The sequence below is a fragment of the Tribolium madens genome, unplaced genomic scaffold (genome assembly GCF_015345945.1).
Source record: "Tribolium madens isolate multiple individuals breed KSU strain unplaced genomic scaffold, Tmad_KSU_1.1 Scaffold_2;HRSCAF=44;Tcas5.2_LGX, whole genome shotgun sequence".
Taxonomy (NCBI): Eukaryota; Metazoa; Arthropoda; class Insecta; order Coleoptera; family Tenebrionidae; genus Tribolium; species Tribolium madens.
The window spans coordinates 2792236-2806490 of record NW_025400995.1 but is presented as its reverse complement, the minus strand read 5'-3'; the positions used below and the strand labels follow the sequence as shown (position 1 = coordinate 2806490).

General features: G+C 33.5%; 1 protein-coding gene across 2 annotated transcripts in view; it reads right to left on the bottom strand.

The window, feature by feature from the left end:
• Positions 1-449: 449 nt before the first annotated feature.
• Positions 450-14255, bottom strand: part of LOC123006350 (lachesin-like) — a 62426-nt gene continuing 48620 nt past the window's right edge. The window contains exons 6-9 of one of the 2 annotated variants that reach the window (XM_044400769.1): positions 9683-9967; positions 7629-7691; positions 5791-5943; positions 450-2153 (exon numbers count right to left, since the gene is read on the bottom strand). In XM_044400769.1, coding sequence (XP_044256704.1) covers positions 2059-2153; positions 5791-5943; positions 7629-7691; positions 9683-9967 — 596 coding nt within the window. In that variant the 3' untranslated portion in view covers positions 450-2058. The remainder of the gene's footprint in view (positions 2154-5790; positions 5944-7628; positions 7692-9682; positions 9968-14255) is intronic. The other variant, XM_044400770.1, reaches the window with a different exon arrangement.

Here is a 14255-nt window from a genome sequence, read left to right as displayed (position 1 = left end):
TTGGTGTGATTTCAGTTTTGGACGAAATATATTAGAAGAGTTTAAATGTCGGCTTATGTCTATAGGTGGAAGGTAAACAGCGTGTTTGATTTCGGAGCGCGTTTCAGACGTGGTATTGACTGCTTTCTGGTCTTCGTATGCCCAGACACAAGAACCGGAAGTGACACAAGCCAGAAAAGGAAGTAGGCGACTGTTTCATGAGGTTTTATTTGAAGGTTGAACCCAACAAGCGAAAATCGTTTCTATCCGTTCTACTTATATTGCAATGCAGACTCAACGTTTAGCTAAAGATTGGAGAAAATTGTGCTATAATCTCAGAAATAGTGTCGTCGACTTAACCCAACAACCAAACTTGGGGTATTTTCTTTCATTAAGTAGTGCGTTTTAGAGGGTAGGTGTTGTAACGTAGTGAGTGGGTGCAAAGGGGCAATAAAATAAATTTCTGTTTAACTTATTTATATTACCTTATTAGACAATCTTAGAAACAATAACATTTCATTTCATAAATAAACAAAAACCAAACGAAACTCACATTTTGGAAATATTTACAGTCAAATAAACATCTCAACACATATTCGTTGACATTAATTTTTCTTCCATTCAATTTACTTATAAATAATTGAAACATTGTTTTGCGAATTTTTTTGTTTACAAATGCTTCGTAATTTGGCAACTGGTGATGTTACATCGCGTCGTAAAATTCAATTTAGCCGAAAATAACGATGCAACGCTACATCACCTGCATATCAGAAATGATTAAATTGTAAACAAAAATTTCAGGTAGTATCAAATCTTTAAATATAATAAATTATTCATTATTTTGGCACTTGAAACAATACAGTTACGAAAAATTTTGTCGTAAAAGTCATTGTCAGGACATAATTTTTCGTTATTTATTACAGTTTGCACACAAAATAAATTCATTATAGAGATGACTAGGTGGCGAACACAAAAATTAACATTCCGGTTTTCCTGTTGTAAAACAATGACGCTTTTTTCAATTAATTTTGATTCCAATACAAAATAACACTATACAAATCTATGTACAAAATTATACTTTCACATTTGATGGAAATGAGAGTGAAAGCAAAACATCATTTTAATTTATTCTTATAAACATGTATAATACTGCAGATAAAATGAGAGTTGTTGTCTTAGGCGCTAAATACATATATTTTACAGTAAGCTTTATGTTATAATTTATGTACAAATATATAAGTTTTAAAGAGCTAACACACTTTGAAATCAGCACATTGTTTAGCATTTAACAATTTTTCTTTTTTCTTGAATGAATTTACGTGGATTTAGATTGTCTTTTCAGTGCATCCACAATTACGCGAACTTTTCTTTTATAAAATAGCAATTAGACGCGTAGATATGTACTATTTGACGGTATTTGTCTTTTCAACAGAAATTTGCTTCAAATTAAAAAATTCAAATGTGGTTACTAAAAGAGTGCTAAATGTAAATAGTGTCTTTTATTTAGAATATTTAGCTCCACTTTTTGCGTTTGATCAAACAGCGTGCTTTTGAATTTATGTTCTATTTATTTCAAGCTTTTTCTCAGTGAGAAAAGACAAGCTTTATTTTATTTTTCATGTGTTCAAAGTAAATGCCTACGATTTATATTGTCGATTTTATCTGTGCGGGATGGCTAAACTAGTTTAGAATTTGATTAAAAAATTCAACACAAAAAGTGGAAACAACAATTCTAAAATAATTCGCTGTAGTGTCATGATATGTTACCAATTTTCGTTGTTGAGATAATATGTTTTACTTACCTCTAAATAATGATCAGCGTACAAACTGAAACGGCACGGCGTCAAAATTTAAAATGTGATTTTGGGTCGGGCGTAAGATATCATAACACTTGTAAATGTCTATATAAAAAATATGTTTGCTATAAATTTAGGACGTAAAATAATCGTTACAATTACTGATATGTTGGCAATGGAATGTTTCGGTGATGTTTACATAAAAACAGAAAAATTTAGAAGAAAGCTGAGCAAATGGAATTGTATTTTGTTGGTTTTGAGCTGGATTATTTGATATGGTACATTAATTTTGAGAAAGGGAAAACGTGCCCGACAAAAAACAGTGAAGAATCACAGCTGCAAACTGAGGGACTGCCCACCTTGCCATGCTGACACATCCTGGAACAAAAAGCAGATATATCATAAAATCAATGCCTATTCATCACTCTTATTCGAATTCATTCGATCGTTTCTTGCATGCACTTTGGATATTCAAATTAGTGAGCGAAAATGCATTCCCTCTACTTTATTTCAAACAATCGAAAATTAATTGTCCTAACTTTGCAACTCTTCCAACTATCACATCGATTAATGATCCCGACCTCGTGTGCAAAAAACTTCAGCCACATCAACAACAGGACAAAAGCTCGCAACTCACCCAACAACTTGCTATTATTTTGTTGCTCATTCAAAGCCGTCTAATCGATTTTATTGCAATTTTCATGCATCTTGATTTAAAAAAATTAAAACAACAAAAATGTTTTAGTACTAAAGAGGTTTGTAAGGACCTAAAAAATTTTTGGGTGTATATTAGCGAGAATTAGTTGCAATTCTTCATTTGTTTTCAAAGTAAACGTCTTATATTCTCTATAATTCTGTCTTAAGCAGGAGAATGCTGCTCATAATTTCACGAGTCGTTGGCTTAAAAACTTTTTCAAGCTGCGGGTAAAATCTAGCTAGGATTTGAAATTTTGCATACAATTAAAAAAAGGATTTGGTGCAAACGTGTGTATGTTTAAAGTTGGTGAAAGTTTCGTTAATTGAAGCGAATAATTCTTTTTGAGTTGGCGTTCTGGAAATAATGATTTTTGAATGAGGGAAAGAAACCGCGAAGTAGTCCTCTCGAAATATTTACCTCGGTGAGGCTAAGAGCTTATTTAAAAATCCATCTCCGTTCCAAACATAGTCAAGTACGTCAGGAAGCTGCATTTAAATGTAAAGTGAATCGTTTAAATTTGAGTAATATAAAAGGTTCAAATGTCAATAAACGACTTGCATTTCGACTTTCAATTGATTTATCCATGCATTCATAAACTTACAACAAATTTACTTCATAAATATTTAGAAGCTAGATTTTGTTCCGCGATAGTTTCTATTGTCGACCACACTGAAAGAAAAATAAAAATGTGCATTTGATTTTCTCAATTTAGAAAACAAGTCAATTGCTATTAGTAATAAAGTCGTTTAAATTAGTTACAAGGTCGGTTCATTTTGAGGTGCTGTGGCTTTAGGCATAAAGTTCAATTTGCTATCCCAATTCAACATTAAAAAATCAATCTCTTCGATGAATTGTGTTTGCTAGTTTATTGTCAACTTTTTCAAGTCAACATTGATAAATATCTAATGTATAAAACGAGCCGGGATAATGACATTTTCCTCAGCAATACAATAAAGACCGTGTTGTGATTTTGTGTAAAAGAAAGAGCGATATTTCGGTAGATATTGGAAAACAATCGGCGATACCATAAGGCGCGTACAAGAACAGCGTGTGCTGCCAAAGCGCGGTGAAAATCTAAATGTGTTCTTCATTTCCAAACAACTGAATGTAGTAAGCAAATGACAGAAAATAAGCATCGATATTAATCAACGGCCAAACCTTTTCGTTTACAGCATAAACTCGCATCAAATCTGAATTAAAACATTTCGACGCGAATGTAAACACAATACCAGTTTCCAATTTTCGAAATAAACAATTTGTTATTTGATATTAAGAGGAAGTTTATGTTGGTAAATTTGTGTTTCTCGAGACTAACCTACAAGCAATTGTTTAGTGTAAAGTTTAATCCGAGCCCCATACCACAGATTTCACTTAAGCGATATTAGTTAGATATTAGTTACAACACTAAAACTGGCGGTTTAGTCAAAAAAATCGCGATTAATTTCATTTCCAATTTTCCACTATTACCAATTACGAAGTTATTCGGGCATACTGATTGGCTGACGAACTCTTTTGTATTGGAAATTCAACTGGACGACAATTATTATTGGCCCTAATCTGCACATTGCCATTCCACAAGAATGTTCGAATTCTACTGGTGTGTCCTCACCTCGAAATATTTCGGCTAGATCCAAAGCCCAGTCAAACCAGACCATTCAAATTAAAATTGACTTCATCAAATTCTCCCAATTCACGATAAATTCTCAACCCTAACAAAACTATTTATTTTATTTAAAAAAATACAACACAGGGATTTTACATTTTAACACACCAATTGCTAAAATTTGTCTCCTACTCTGAATAAGACGTGTTTGTTTTCTATTCCATTCTTTTTAAGAAATTTACATAAAACCACATGACTTATGTACGATACGCTACTGCTTGCAAGGTTCACTTATTGCAATAGATGTGACTCCTGTGCACTTGGGTATACAAAATATTTCTTTCAAAAATAAAGAAAATCAATAGACATTATTTAAACATGCGATCGATATTTTGGGAGCAATATTTCTTGAATTTTATCTTCACGAATTCTAAATAATTTATCAAGAAACACATGCACAGCAACAAATGCAATTACAAATAAATTCAACTCAATTACATGTGTAGTTTTTTCGAAAGAAATGAGAAAAGTGTGCGATCAATAGCAAGCAGCGCATTTCAATGTTCTCGAAATTTTTTGATTTCCCTCTGGGAACGTTTTAAAACAACAGTGACATTACTCCAGATATGCATTATGAATAGAAAAATAATTTAATTTCAAAAATTATAATCACTAAAATCTACGAAATGATTACCTTAGGGCGCAGCTACTTTGAAAATATTGTGGTTATTACCCTAAAGCAAAAATTCGTGTCGTGATAAAATTTTAGTGTGTTTCTATATTCCGCAGCAACGTGTTTTAGCTCACTTATTATTTTATAAAAAATTAAAAATCAAGTGAAATAGTTTGGATAAAATTATTTCAGAGGGGAGATTATTCCATGTTAATACTGAAACATGTTTCGCTTCATTTGTTTGTTTTGTCTTAACAGTGAGGCAAGTTTAAGGTAAACTTGTTCAGTAGGTAATAATTAGTGATTAATAGGTCCGTATATCATTGATGTATTTGGGTAACAGTTCGAAATAATGGGATGATAATTAGACTTATGTAACACATAACAATGTAAATGTTGGGAATTGGAGAATGCGGTTAATATTTAATATGGGAAATGTTTGAGGCTGAAATGCATTAGGTATCGCGGCTGAATTTATTATTACGATATAAATGGAGTAGGAAAGTTTAATATTATTAGCCATCTGTACTCGCAAAACGAAAGTTGGGTATAACCGACCCACATTATAGTAAATCTAAGGGAGGATATATGTTTAGTGTGAACGTGCAAGAAATTTTGATCTTTCACGTTCTTTCAAGGCACATATTGAAAATTTGAAAATGTCGAATTAAATTTTAGCTGCACGTCAGCGTAACAGGTGGTTCAAATTACAGTGGTTTACAAGCAACATTCGAATGGCTAGAAATATGGATAATTCTCTAAGATCAATAAGACACCGCCTGCACCATTCTGATAGATAATTTCCGTTAAGACACGTCCGGTTCAAAGGGAAAAACACAAGTGCTGGTGGAAGCATGTGAGACACAGCCTTAGATTCATTCAAATTTTCGAGTCCTCCCACAGTTGCCCACACCAGACCTGGCGTTTTATATGCATTTTTAATTTTTTCTGGTCTAAAGTGGGCAAGTGGTCGGAAAGTGAATAGATTTGTGAGGTTTGGGTGCTGAGAGCGTGCGAGTGCAAGAAAAGCCGGGACCTGTACCTGATCCTTGCGGCCCTGGAGGTGTGTAAAGTCCCAACCCGGTTTCGACAGCGGGCCCTGGTTGCAAGACGTCCTTCTCCGAGGAGGATACCATTACAACTTTGGGCCTTTCGTCTGGAATAACAGGCCTGCTGATGTTGCGCTTCCCCGCGCCTGCAATAAGAACCACCCGTCAGCACCCCAAATGAAATTAAAAATCGTATCGTATCGAGTTTGTGTACGTCGTTCTGGAACAGTAAAATATGGAGCACTTATTGGTCTTATACAGCGTGTTTTTGAAACTTAGCACGATTGCCCTGGAGAATAGAAACACACTTTGAACTCTGTTCTACTCATCTCGCGTAAGGTGAGCTCACAAAAAGTATGCTTTCATTGTGTTGCTGAATATCACCGCAGAGAATAAGTTGCGCCCTGTCTTAACCCTAACTTTAGCCATTACAGCGGCGCGTTATTGTAATGCCGAAGTTGCTTCTTTCTCTTCGAGGATATTTATCATTGCATACACATTGCCACCTATATACATTGCGAAATATGTCCTCTTCAACCATTCAACTTTGAAAACTTCAAACCCACAGACTCATAAACAGTACGTTATTGTCCTTCTTTGACTTATCCTCCTTTAACCCTTCCACAAAAAATCAATTAAAACCTTCACAGGCAAAACCGGAAACTTTCCCAATCGTAACTCAGCAAGAACAGGAATCACGATTGGAGAAAAGCACTATATCACTGACTGAACTTTCTCTCATACCTTTGTTTATAAAACAATCTGTCTGATGATAGTTAAGTGGGAAAAATAGTCTTTACTTCTTGTACAAGCTGCTTGATCTTGTTGGAAAACGTGCTTCAAGAGTGGTTTTAAGGTAGTTGAGACAAGAAATAAGTGTTGTTTTCTTGAATGTAGAACAGAAAGCAAGTAAAAAAGGATGCGCGCAAATAAGGCTGAAAAGATAGATGAGTTTGTTCTGTTTGTATTATTCAGTCGATAGTTCTTGTAAGATCGAGTGTACCATATGATCGGGGAATAGAATTGGTTGATCATTGATTGCGCGTTCTTTCGAATAAATTTGCGCCTCTACACTCACATTTAGCTCTTTTCAGGTCGTTAGTTATTCAGTGTAATTGGTGTTTTTTGAGCAGTGTTGTAATTGCATGATTAATCAATCTTGGGGATAGCTATCGAAAAAGTTTTGTTGCAACAACCTTTGCCGAATCCAATAAATATTTAACTGTAGATGCTATTTATAATTGATTCACACTACATGTGCACCTATTTGAGCAAGGTGTAATGTAAGTTTTATAGAGGAAAGAATTTATTGTTCCGCTGCGATACTGTCTCGTATGCAGTCTGAATTTGAAATAGCATTATAAAATACACCAAACTATTAACAATACAATGTACTATTTTTAAAAGCGAATGAATAAACTTTGAATTTATTCGAACGTGTCCTAGCGCTTGCGTGTACAGAACATTTTAACTAACAGCGGCTATGTTTTTATGCGATTAAAACGCGGAGGCTTTTGCGTCCGCACGGACGATGCCATTAGTATTCGCACAAGATTAATGCCCGCGAGCTGGAAACATCTAATTAAGTAACGTCATAAATTCATCCGGAATAAAGCGATGAATACCGAAAAACTAGAATCCAATCCGACCAATGTTCACTTACCATTCGACGTTATTTATCCAAAACCGGTTTTTTTCTAGCTAATTAAAAGCTAAAAACCGGATTAAATGCACTGTCGAAAACCGGTTTTAGCATTTAATGAGACTATCATACTACTCGTGCATTTGGGGAAAGGATTTTTAATATGTATTCATGCAACTTAATACTTACTCTCCTTGTTGGAATTGCTTTTCATTTCGGTGGCTCGCGGAGGAGTTGATGGCATAGGTATTTCTGGAACAAGACAATTTTTTAGCATTTAATTTAATACACGATATAAAATTTAATATATGAGAGGGAATGAAAATCTTTTTCAATGTGTTGGTAATAACGCTATAATTTTTAAAGCACACAATCCGATCGTTATCTCCAAATAAACGGTGGGGTAAAATTATGCAAATTTCTCTGTTCACAACTCTGTTACCTCATTAACAAAAATTACCAAATTTACATCTTAATTTTAATTAATTAAAACTGCCGACTACCCTAATATTCTCCCTTCTTTTTTATCGCTTTGTGTTTCGACACAAATTAGGCAAAGTCACCGAATATTGACTTGTATTTTAAACAGACTTTTATTAAGATAAAAGAAAATTTCTATTGACTTGTTTCAGATAAAAGTATTCTGCATAGTTCCGAAGGCAAGGAATTGCAGCATCAGCTCTTTATAAAAAGTAAAAAAGACCATTAATTAATGAGTTGCCTTATTTCACTGGATCTGTAATTTACGATTTATCGGGCTTAAAATGTAAAACGTAAACCGTGTTTTCTTTTATTCTGTTTACAAAAACGGAAACCGTACACTTTTGCTCAATCCGTTACAGTAACGAAGTTACAAGCACTCATAATTGAAAAAAAAAACCTCTAATTTAATTCTCCTTATAATTAAAAATGATTAAGTGATCTGTACTTTCTGCATATATTAAATAATTAAATTGATATGTGACAGTTTTTAGCTTCATAAAATGACTATCGATAATTTATCGACGAAGTTTAAAGCTCATTCTAAGTTAGAGTCAAGTCGTCTTTTATGTAAATTTCCACTTGAGTGATTTCAGATCGATGTCAGAACCATATTTTTCTATTTAACAACGCCGAAAAGCTGATTAATTTTGGTCAAATGCGGCGTAATGTTAAACGAAATAGTAAAAATTGCATAATCCTGCAAGCTCGTATTTGACTGAATTATTAACCGTGCGAACATTCGCGATACAGGAAATATGCGGTTTCCATTTAGAAGCGTTAATAACGAAAGCACTGATGCTTAGTGCTCTTCTAATTATGCTTTTCGGTGCTGAATGCAATCCTGAGAATGTTGCCGAAATATAACATTATGAATATAAAAAGGACGAGAACTTTTGTTTGAAAAAACGCCAAAACATACGGAAAAGTGACGGCCGCTAATCCGAAATTTATTTTTTGTCACGCCCTCCGAGCCATAAAGGCTTATTCTTAGTTTCATCGAAAGTTAAATTTTCGTTCGTAACGGACATTAGGTAGACAGGCATATGAGCGTTTTCTCAAGAGAGATTTATAGACCACGATGAGAACAACATTTTATCAAAATAAATTACTTTCTGAATTCAACGAACATTTTGATATTTTTTATAGGTAGCCTTAATGCCGGAAAAATGGATTCATATGTCTGATATAATTGAGTGTCGCACTTTTCTTCGATAATTTTAACTCAATCTAATATTTATGAAGCATCTATAAGTAGTTATCCTAAAGTTCACATTGTTATGGTTGCTTTCGAAAGTGTGATGTGGCAGAGATCTGTTATCATAGCGGGAAAAAGCAATTTCCAACAATTTTCTTAAAATAAAATTTGCGCTGCGTAGAATGTCGTCCAAAAGCAATTTTTTAAGGTAGAATAATACACGATTGTAAGTTTCATCGTAAGAGTTTTAGTTACAAAAATAGTAGCTATTTTACAAGTCAATTCAGTGGTGTGGACATGATAAGTATTTCCTTTAGGAGATAATTAATTTTGCACGTTGAGTCTAAAGCTGAGTGTCTAATACAACAAAGAGAATAACTAAACAGCTTGCTAATGAGCTTAAGTAGTTTATAAATTTGTTACGTGTACTTTACGTCGTGTTTGTGTTTCAAAATCAGTGAAAAGTATTGATGTAACAATTAATAGGCAAAAATGAGTTGTTTTAGCAAAAGTGAAAGGGTATGGACGAATTCGTTTGCGAGTTAAGCAGATATATTTTATTTACCGTATAGTCGGATGGATCCTTCCGTTTCCCCAAGAGAATTCTTGGAGATGCATCGATAGTTACCGAAGTCTCCGGGTTGGAGGTTTCGCACTGACAATTTCATGTGCGCCCTGTAGCTGTTTTCAGTCGTTTCAGTTCCATACTTCTTCGTAGGCAGGAGCATGACATTGTCGTATACCCAATAGCTAATGGCTCTTGGGTATGCCTCTGTATGGCAGTCTATTGTGACATCCGTGCCGGCTGGTGCCCCAACCAACTGATTTGGAACCCAAATCATCGGAGAAACTGTAACAAAACACATTTATTTACAAATGCGATAGCGAAAACGAATCACGATCCGAATCTTTATACTAAACAAAATATATCGATGCTTGTTAACCACTGGGAAACATTCACGAAATATATTAAAATAGTTACGAGAAAATGTGAATGAGTTTATTTTTACTCGGAAAAATTGTGAAAAATATTTCCTTCAAGGTTTATTGCTGGGGTAGATACAGAAGTGACCTGATGAGAAATAGCTACACGTTGGACATGTCACAAAATATTACATGTACAACATGGCAAAAACGTTAGGGAGAAAATATAATTCTTTGCAAAACGTAAGAAAAGAAAAAAAATCTTAACTCGTACTAATGTTTCACTACAAACCGATCTTTTCCACCCTTCTACTTAATAATTAAGCCGTATATCACAAAAATACTCAACCAAAAAAGTTTAATACATGATGATATAAAACTTGGAGTAAATAAAGAAAACTTTCCAGAGATATTAAAGTCTTAAGATGTACTTTAGAAATATGATTAATAAATTATGAATATTAATCCCTGCAATGAAAAATAAAGCAGTTTATTTTAAGACGCTCTGCTAAAAAATTATCTTGCATTTCATTGTCCTCTACAAAATCGCAAGGGGGCGATAACCTCATCTTAATTTTCCTCATAAATAAACGCAACAAAGTTTCATCATCACCTTTATTATCACTAAAAATAATCGATTGTCGAAATTAGTCAGACAAACGTCAAGTGGCAGAGGAAGAAAAATTGCCCAGCCCCAAAATCCTAACAAAGAAATATCTACTGTTGCTGGTTTTTTATCTTACGAAATTGACCGTTCCATGCACCATTCTTTTGCATTTCACTTCATCAATAATTTTGTCACGTTTCTTGAGTATTAAATTTCGACTCCGGCTTTGTGCTATTTTATTTAAAAATGATTCTCATTAGATTTCGTCATGTTGTTATGATCATTGTGTACTAATTGTGATTGATGTTTCATTTGGCTTGTTGTTTAAAAATTGAACAGCTATAACAAACACAATCACTGATTTTAAACAATTCATTAATTGGAGTAACAAGAGATTTCATTTTGCAATTCTTTTTTGAATTTTTTGTCTCATATGACATTGTAAAAATGGTATTGATTTAGATCCTAAATGTTGGCTTATTTGCAAAGAGCCGTTTCAAGTCCCTTGATAGTAGATTTACTTCGTCAGTAGAATTTCTTAATTTTTCACATGGAGTGATTAAGGTGATGTCGATCAAGAAAAGTAGTTAAAGTCGATTAGTAGCAAAGATATTCTTCTAAATCTTGTCGGATTTATAAAGATGAAATATAATTTCACTTTCGCTAGTCTTACTCTACTGCAACGATCATTTCAAGAAAATGCTTCTGAAATGGCGATTTATCATGAAAATGAAAAACAACAAATCTTTCCTAATGCTATACGGAAATACATAACAGTAGGAAATATTTTAGGATTCTGAGTAAACTAAGAAAAACTAAAAATTCTAAATCACCCCCGTTATACCTAAATCATTTTTATGCTTAAAGAAAAAAGCTAAATTATAAAAGAATACGATTTATGAACAGTTCTAGTTTTATTTGTGACGGTCAGTGCTGTTTTTGCATACACAATTTCAGTTGCACCGCTTCATAATTTTTTAATTAAATCGATAGGCAGGTAAGCGATAAAATCATGAGTGGCAAAATTTACAATACTCGTAAATACTTAACAAAAAACAAATTGTTTCTTTTTGAATTCTCTCAACTTAATAGCGCAAAAAATTAGTTTTCAAAAGACAAAGCAAAAATGCGCGCTTTGGTACATATTTCAAGAAATCACTTACGATTTAACAAAGATTTATTCGTGTATATTTATCTTACTCGATCGCATTACGAGTAGCTTTTCGCTTTGCGAGAAATTAAATTTCTTTCAGATCGCTTTATCGATGTTTCCCTAAAAGCGTATTGCATGTTAAATACGAGCGAAATAAAAAGCTTATTTTCCAATAAATTGTCCAGTAATTAGTATTAATTATGAATTTTATGTTAATGTTTCTGCAAGACCAGTTCGTTTGGGTAAACTTAGCCAAATTTGTTTTAATTATACTGAGTTTTTATTGTTTTCAAACTAAACAAAAATTAATTTTGGAGTCATGCGAAAATAACAAATGTTTCGTTCCACCACGTTTTAGTTAATTTTGAATTAAATTATTTTATAATTTGCATATAACCCAAAACAAATATTTCACTCCATGCGAGATTATAGAAAGAATGGTGTTGGGTGATAAAAGATTCTTTTCTGTAAAATGTGAGAATTACAATAAAATTATGTTTTTGTGGGTGAAAACATTGCAGGAAAGCCTTTTGTGGTACTATTTGGCGTTCAGAGGCATTGGTTGAGGTATGGATGCAGCAATCGTCATTGTTAAAATTCGAGGGATTCTCGAATTGTCATTGGACATTAACGCATTTATCCAAATAATAAAGAGGCGAACTGCATTAGCTTCATATTTGAAATACTGGACGTGTTTCAAATTTTACCGCCAGTGAGGAATGTACCAATATAGTGCTTTTGAAGCATCGGAATACTCTCATCATTGTCCAGATGAACGACAATTTTCGCTCGGAAATTTACCAGACACAATCGGAAATATTTATCCGAATTAAAGGTATTTTCGAATTAACTGTAAATCGGTCGAGTAATCCTTGATTATTGAAAAAAAATCCTTTTGCTTGACAAAGGTTTGAAGCGTTTAATTAATTTAATCGAGTTATTTGCGCGAACAAATTAAGTTAGTTTAGGATGTCGTGATACAGGTATGTACTCCTTATCCGGAGACGAACAACTTGGCATAAGTTGCGGTTTTGCCGAAATATATATTTAGCTTTCGCCATGTAAGCACTTTGAATACATTATCTTTGAACAAGGTTCCATTCGACTAGTTTAAAAGTTGAAAATTTGGTAAATAGTAAAGGCGCTAACTTATCGACCGCTTGCCGACATTCGCCGACATTTACATACACCTGTTAGGCAGTCACGCGAGAACTCAACTTGAACTCGAGACTCTTGAATTTCAAAAGTATATTCACACCGTCATAATCCGAGGATATGCACCTTCCTTCCTCACTAAACCAAAAACCCTCCAGTTTTAACATTAATCACTTATTTATTTACTTGCTTAAATCATTGAAATCAACCAGAGTTTTAGACATAATTACGTTACAGATCTACTAAATGACAACAAAACTGACGCAAGGATTCAATTATCCTTTATAAATTACGTCCCGACACAATTAATCTTCAATCATTGTCGCAAAATCATTAAACTAATTAACAAGGTACAGACATCGGTATCAACACATATAAACTTTTACAATCTTTAATTAATGAAGAATGTTGCAATGCAACACAAAGTGACATTGCATTAATTATACATGTTGATTGAAGCTACTAACTAGACCCGGACCTATTTCAAGAGATAATGAAGAGTGCGCCAGAAATGGACATTAGTTATTTCTAGTACACTTCACCAAATTACCAAAAAGGCACCATGAAATCCTTTCAGACAAAAAATGGTGAATCAAACTTTGAATTTGAATTTGGTCATATATGGAGTGCAGAATTCTGGCTCGGAGAGTAAATGAAGTATAAAATTTTATACGCTTTCTGCTTAATTAAAGAAATAATGTTTTATAAATGCAGTCGTGGGAACATTAAACAACAATTTTCTTTTTTGATAATATTTTCGTGCACGTATACGAAATGAACGCTTTCCTCTCCTCTCATTTTAAAAATATATTTCACAGTGAGTAAATGTAAAGTTTGTTGAGAATCTTAAATACATTTCTCGTTAACAATAACATAAATTTTCATGCAAATTACCAAATACAAGGTAGATACCTACGTCCCTGTGGGGCAGTAGCCGGGTGCTATTTCCCCAAAGACAACTAAGCGACCCTTGTTCGGGAAACTTAGTAATACTTGAAATAAATTCCCTTTTCCATAAGGAATAATTTATAAATATAAGTAACTAATATTGAGAGATGAAATTTTTCGTAAATTTGATTTAGGGTAACGAGTAATTTACGTGCGGTGTGTTTAGTTACGTGCTGTTGGTGGTACGCGAAGAGAATGCAAAACAATAAGATCGTGTGATGCGTGTTTAATCTCTGCATTAATCTCATGGTCCTCCGAAAATGACGGAGGAAACTCGAGAAAATCGCAAAAGCGAGCGTCGGATGAGACCAACTGCACACAAATATATAAATAAAATCGATTTTCAATATC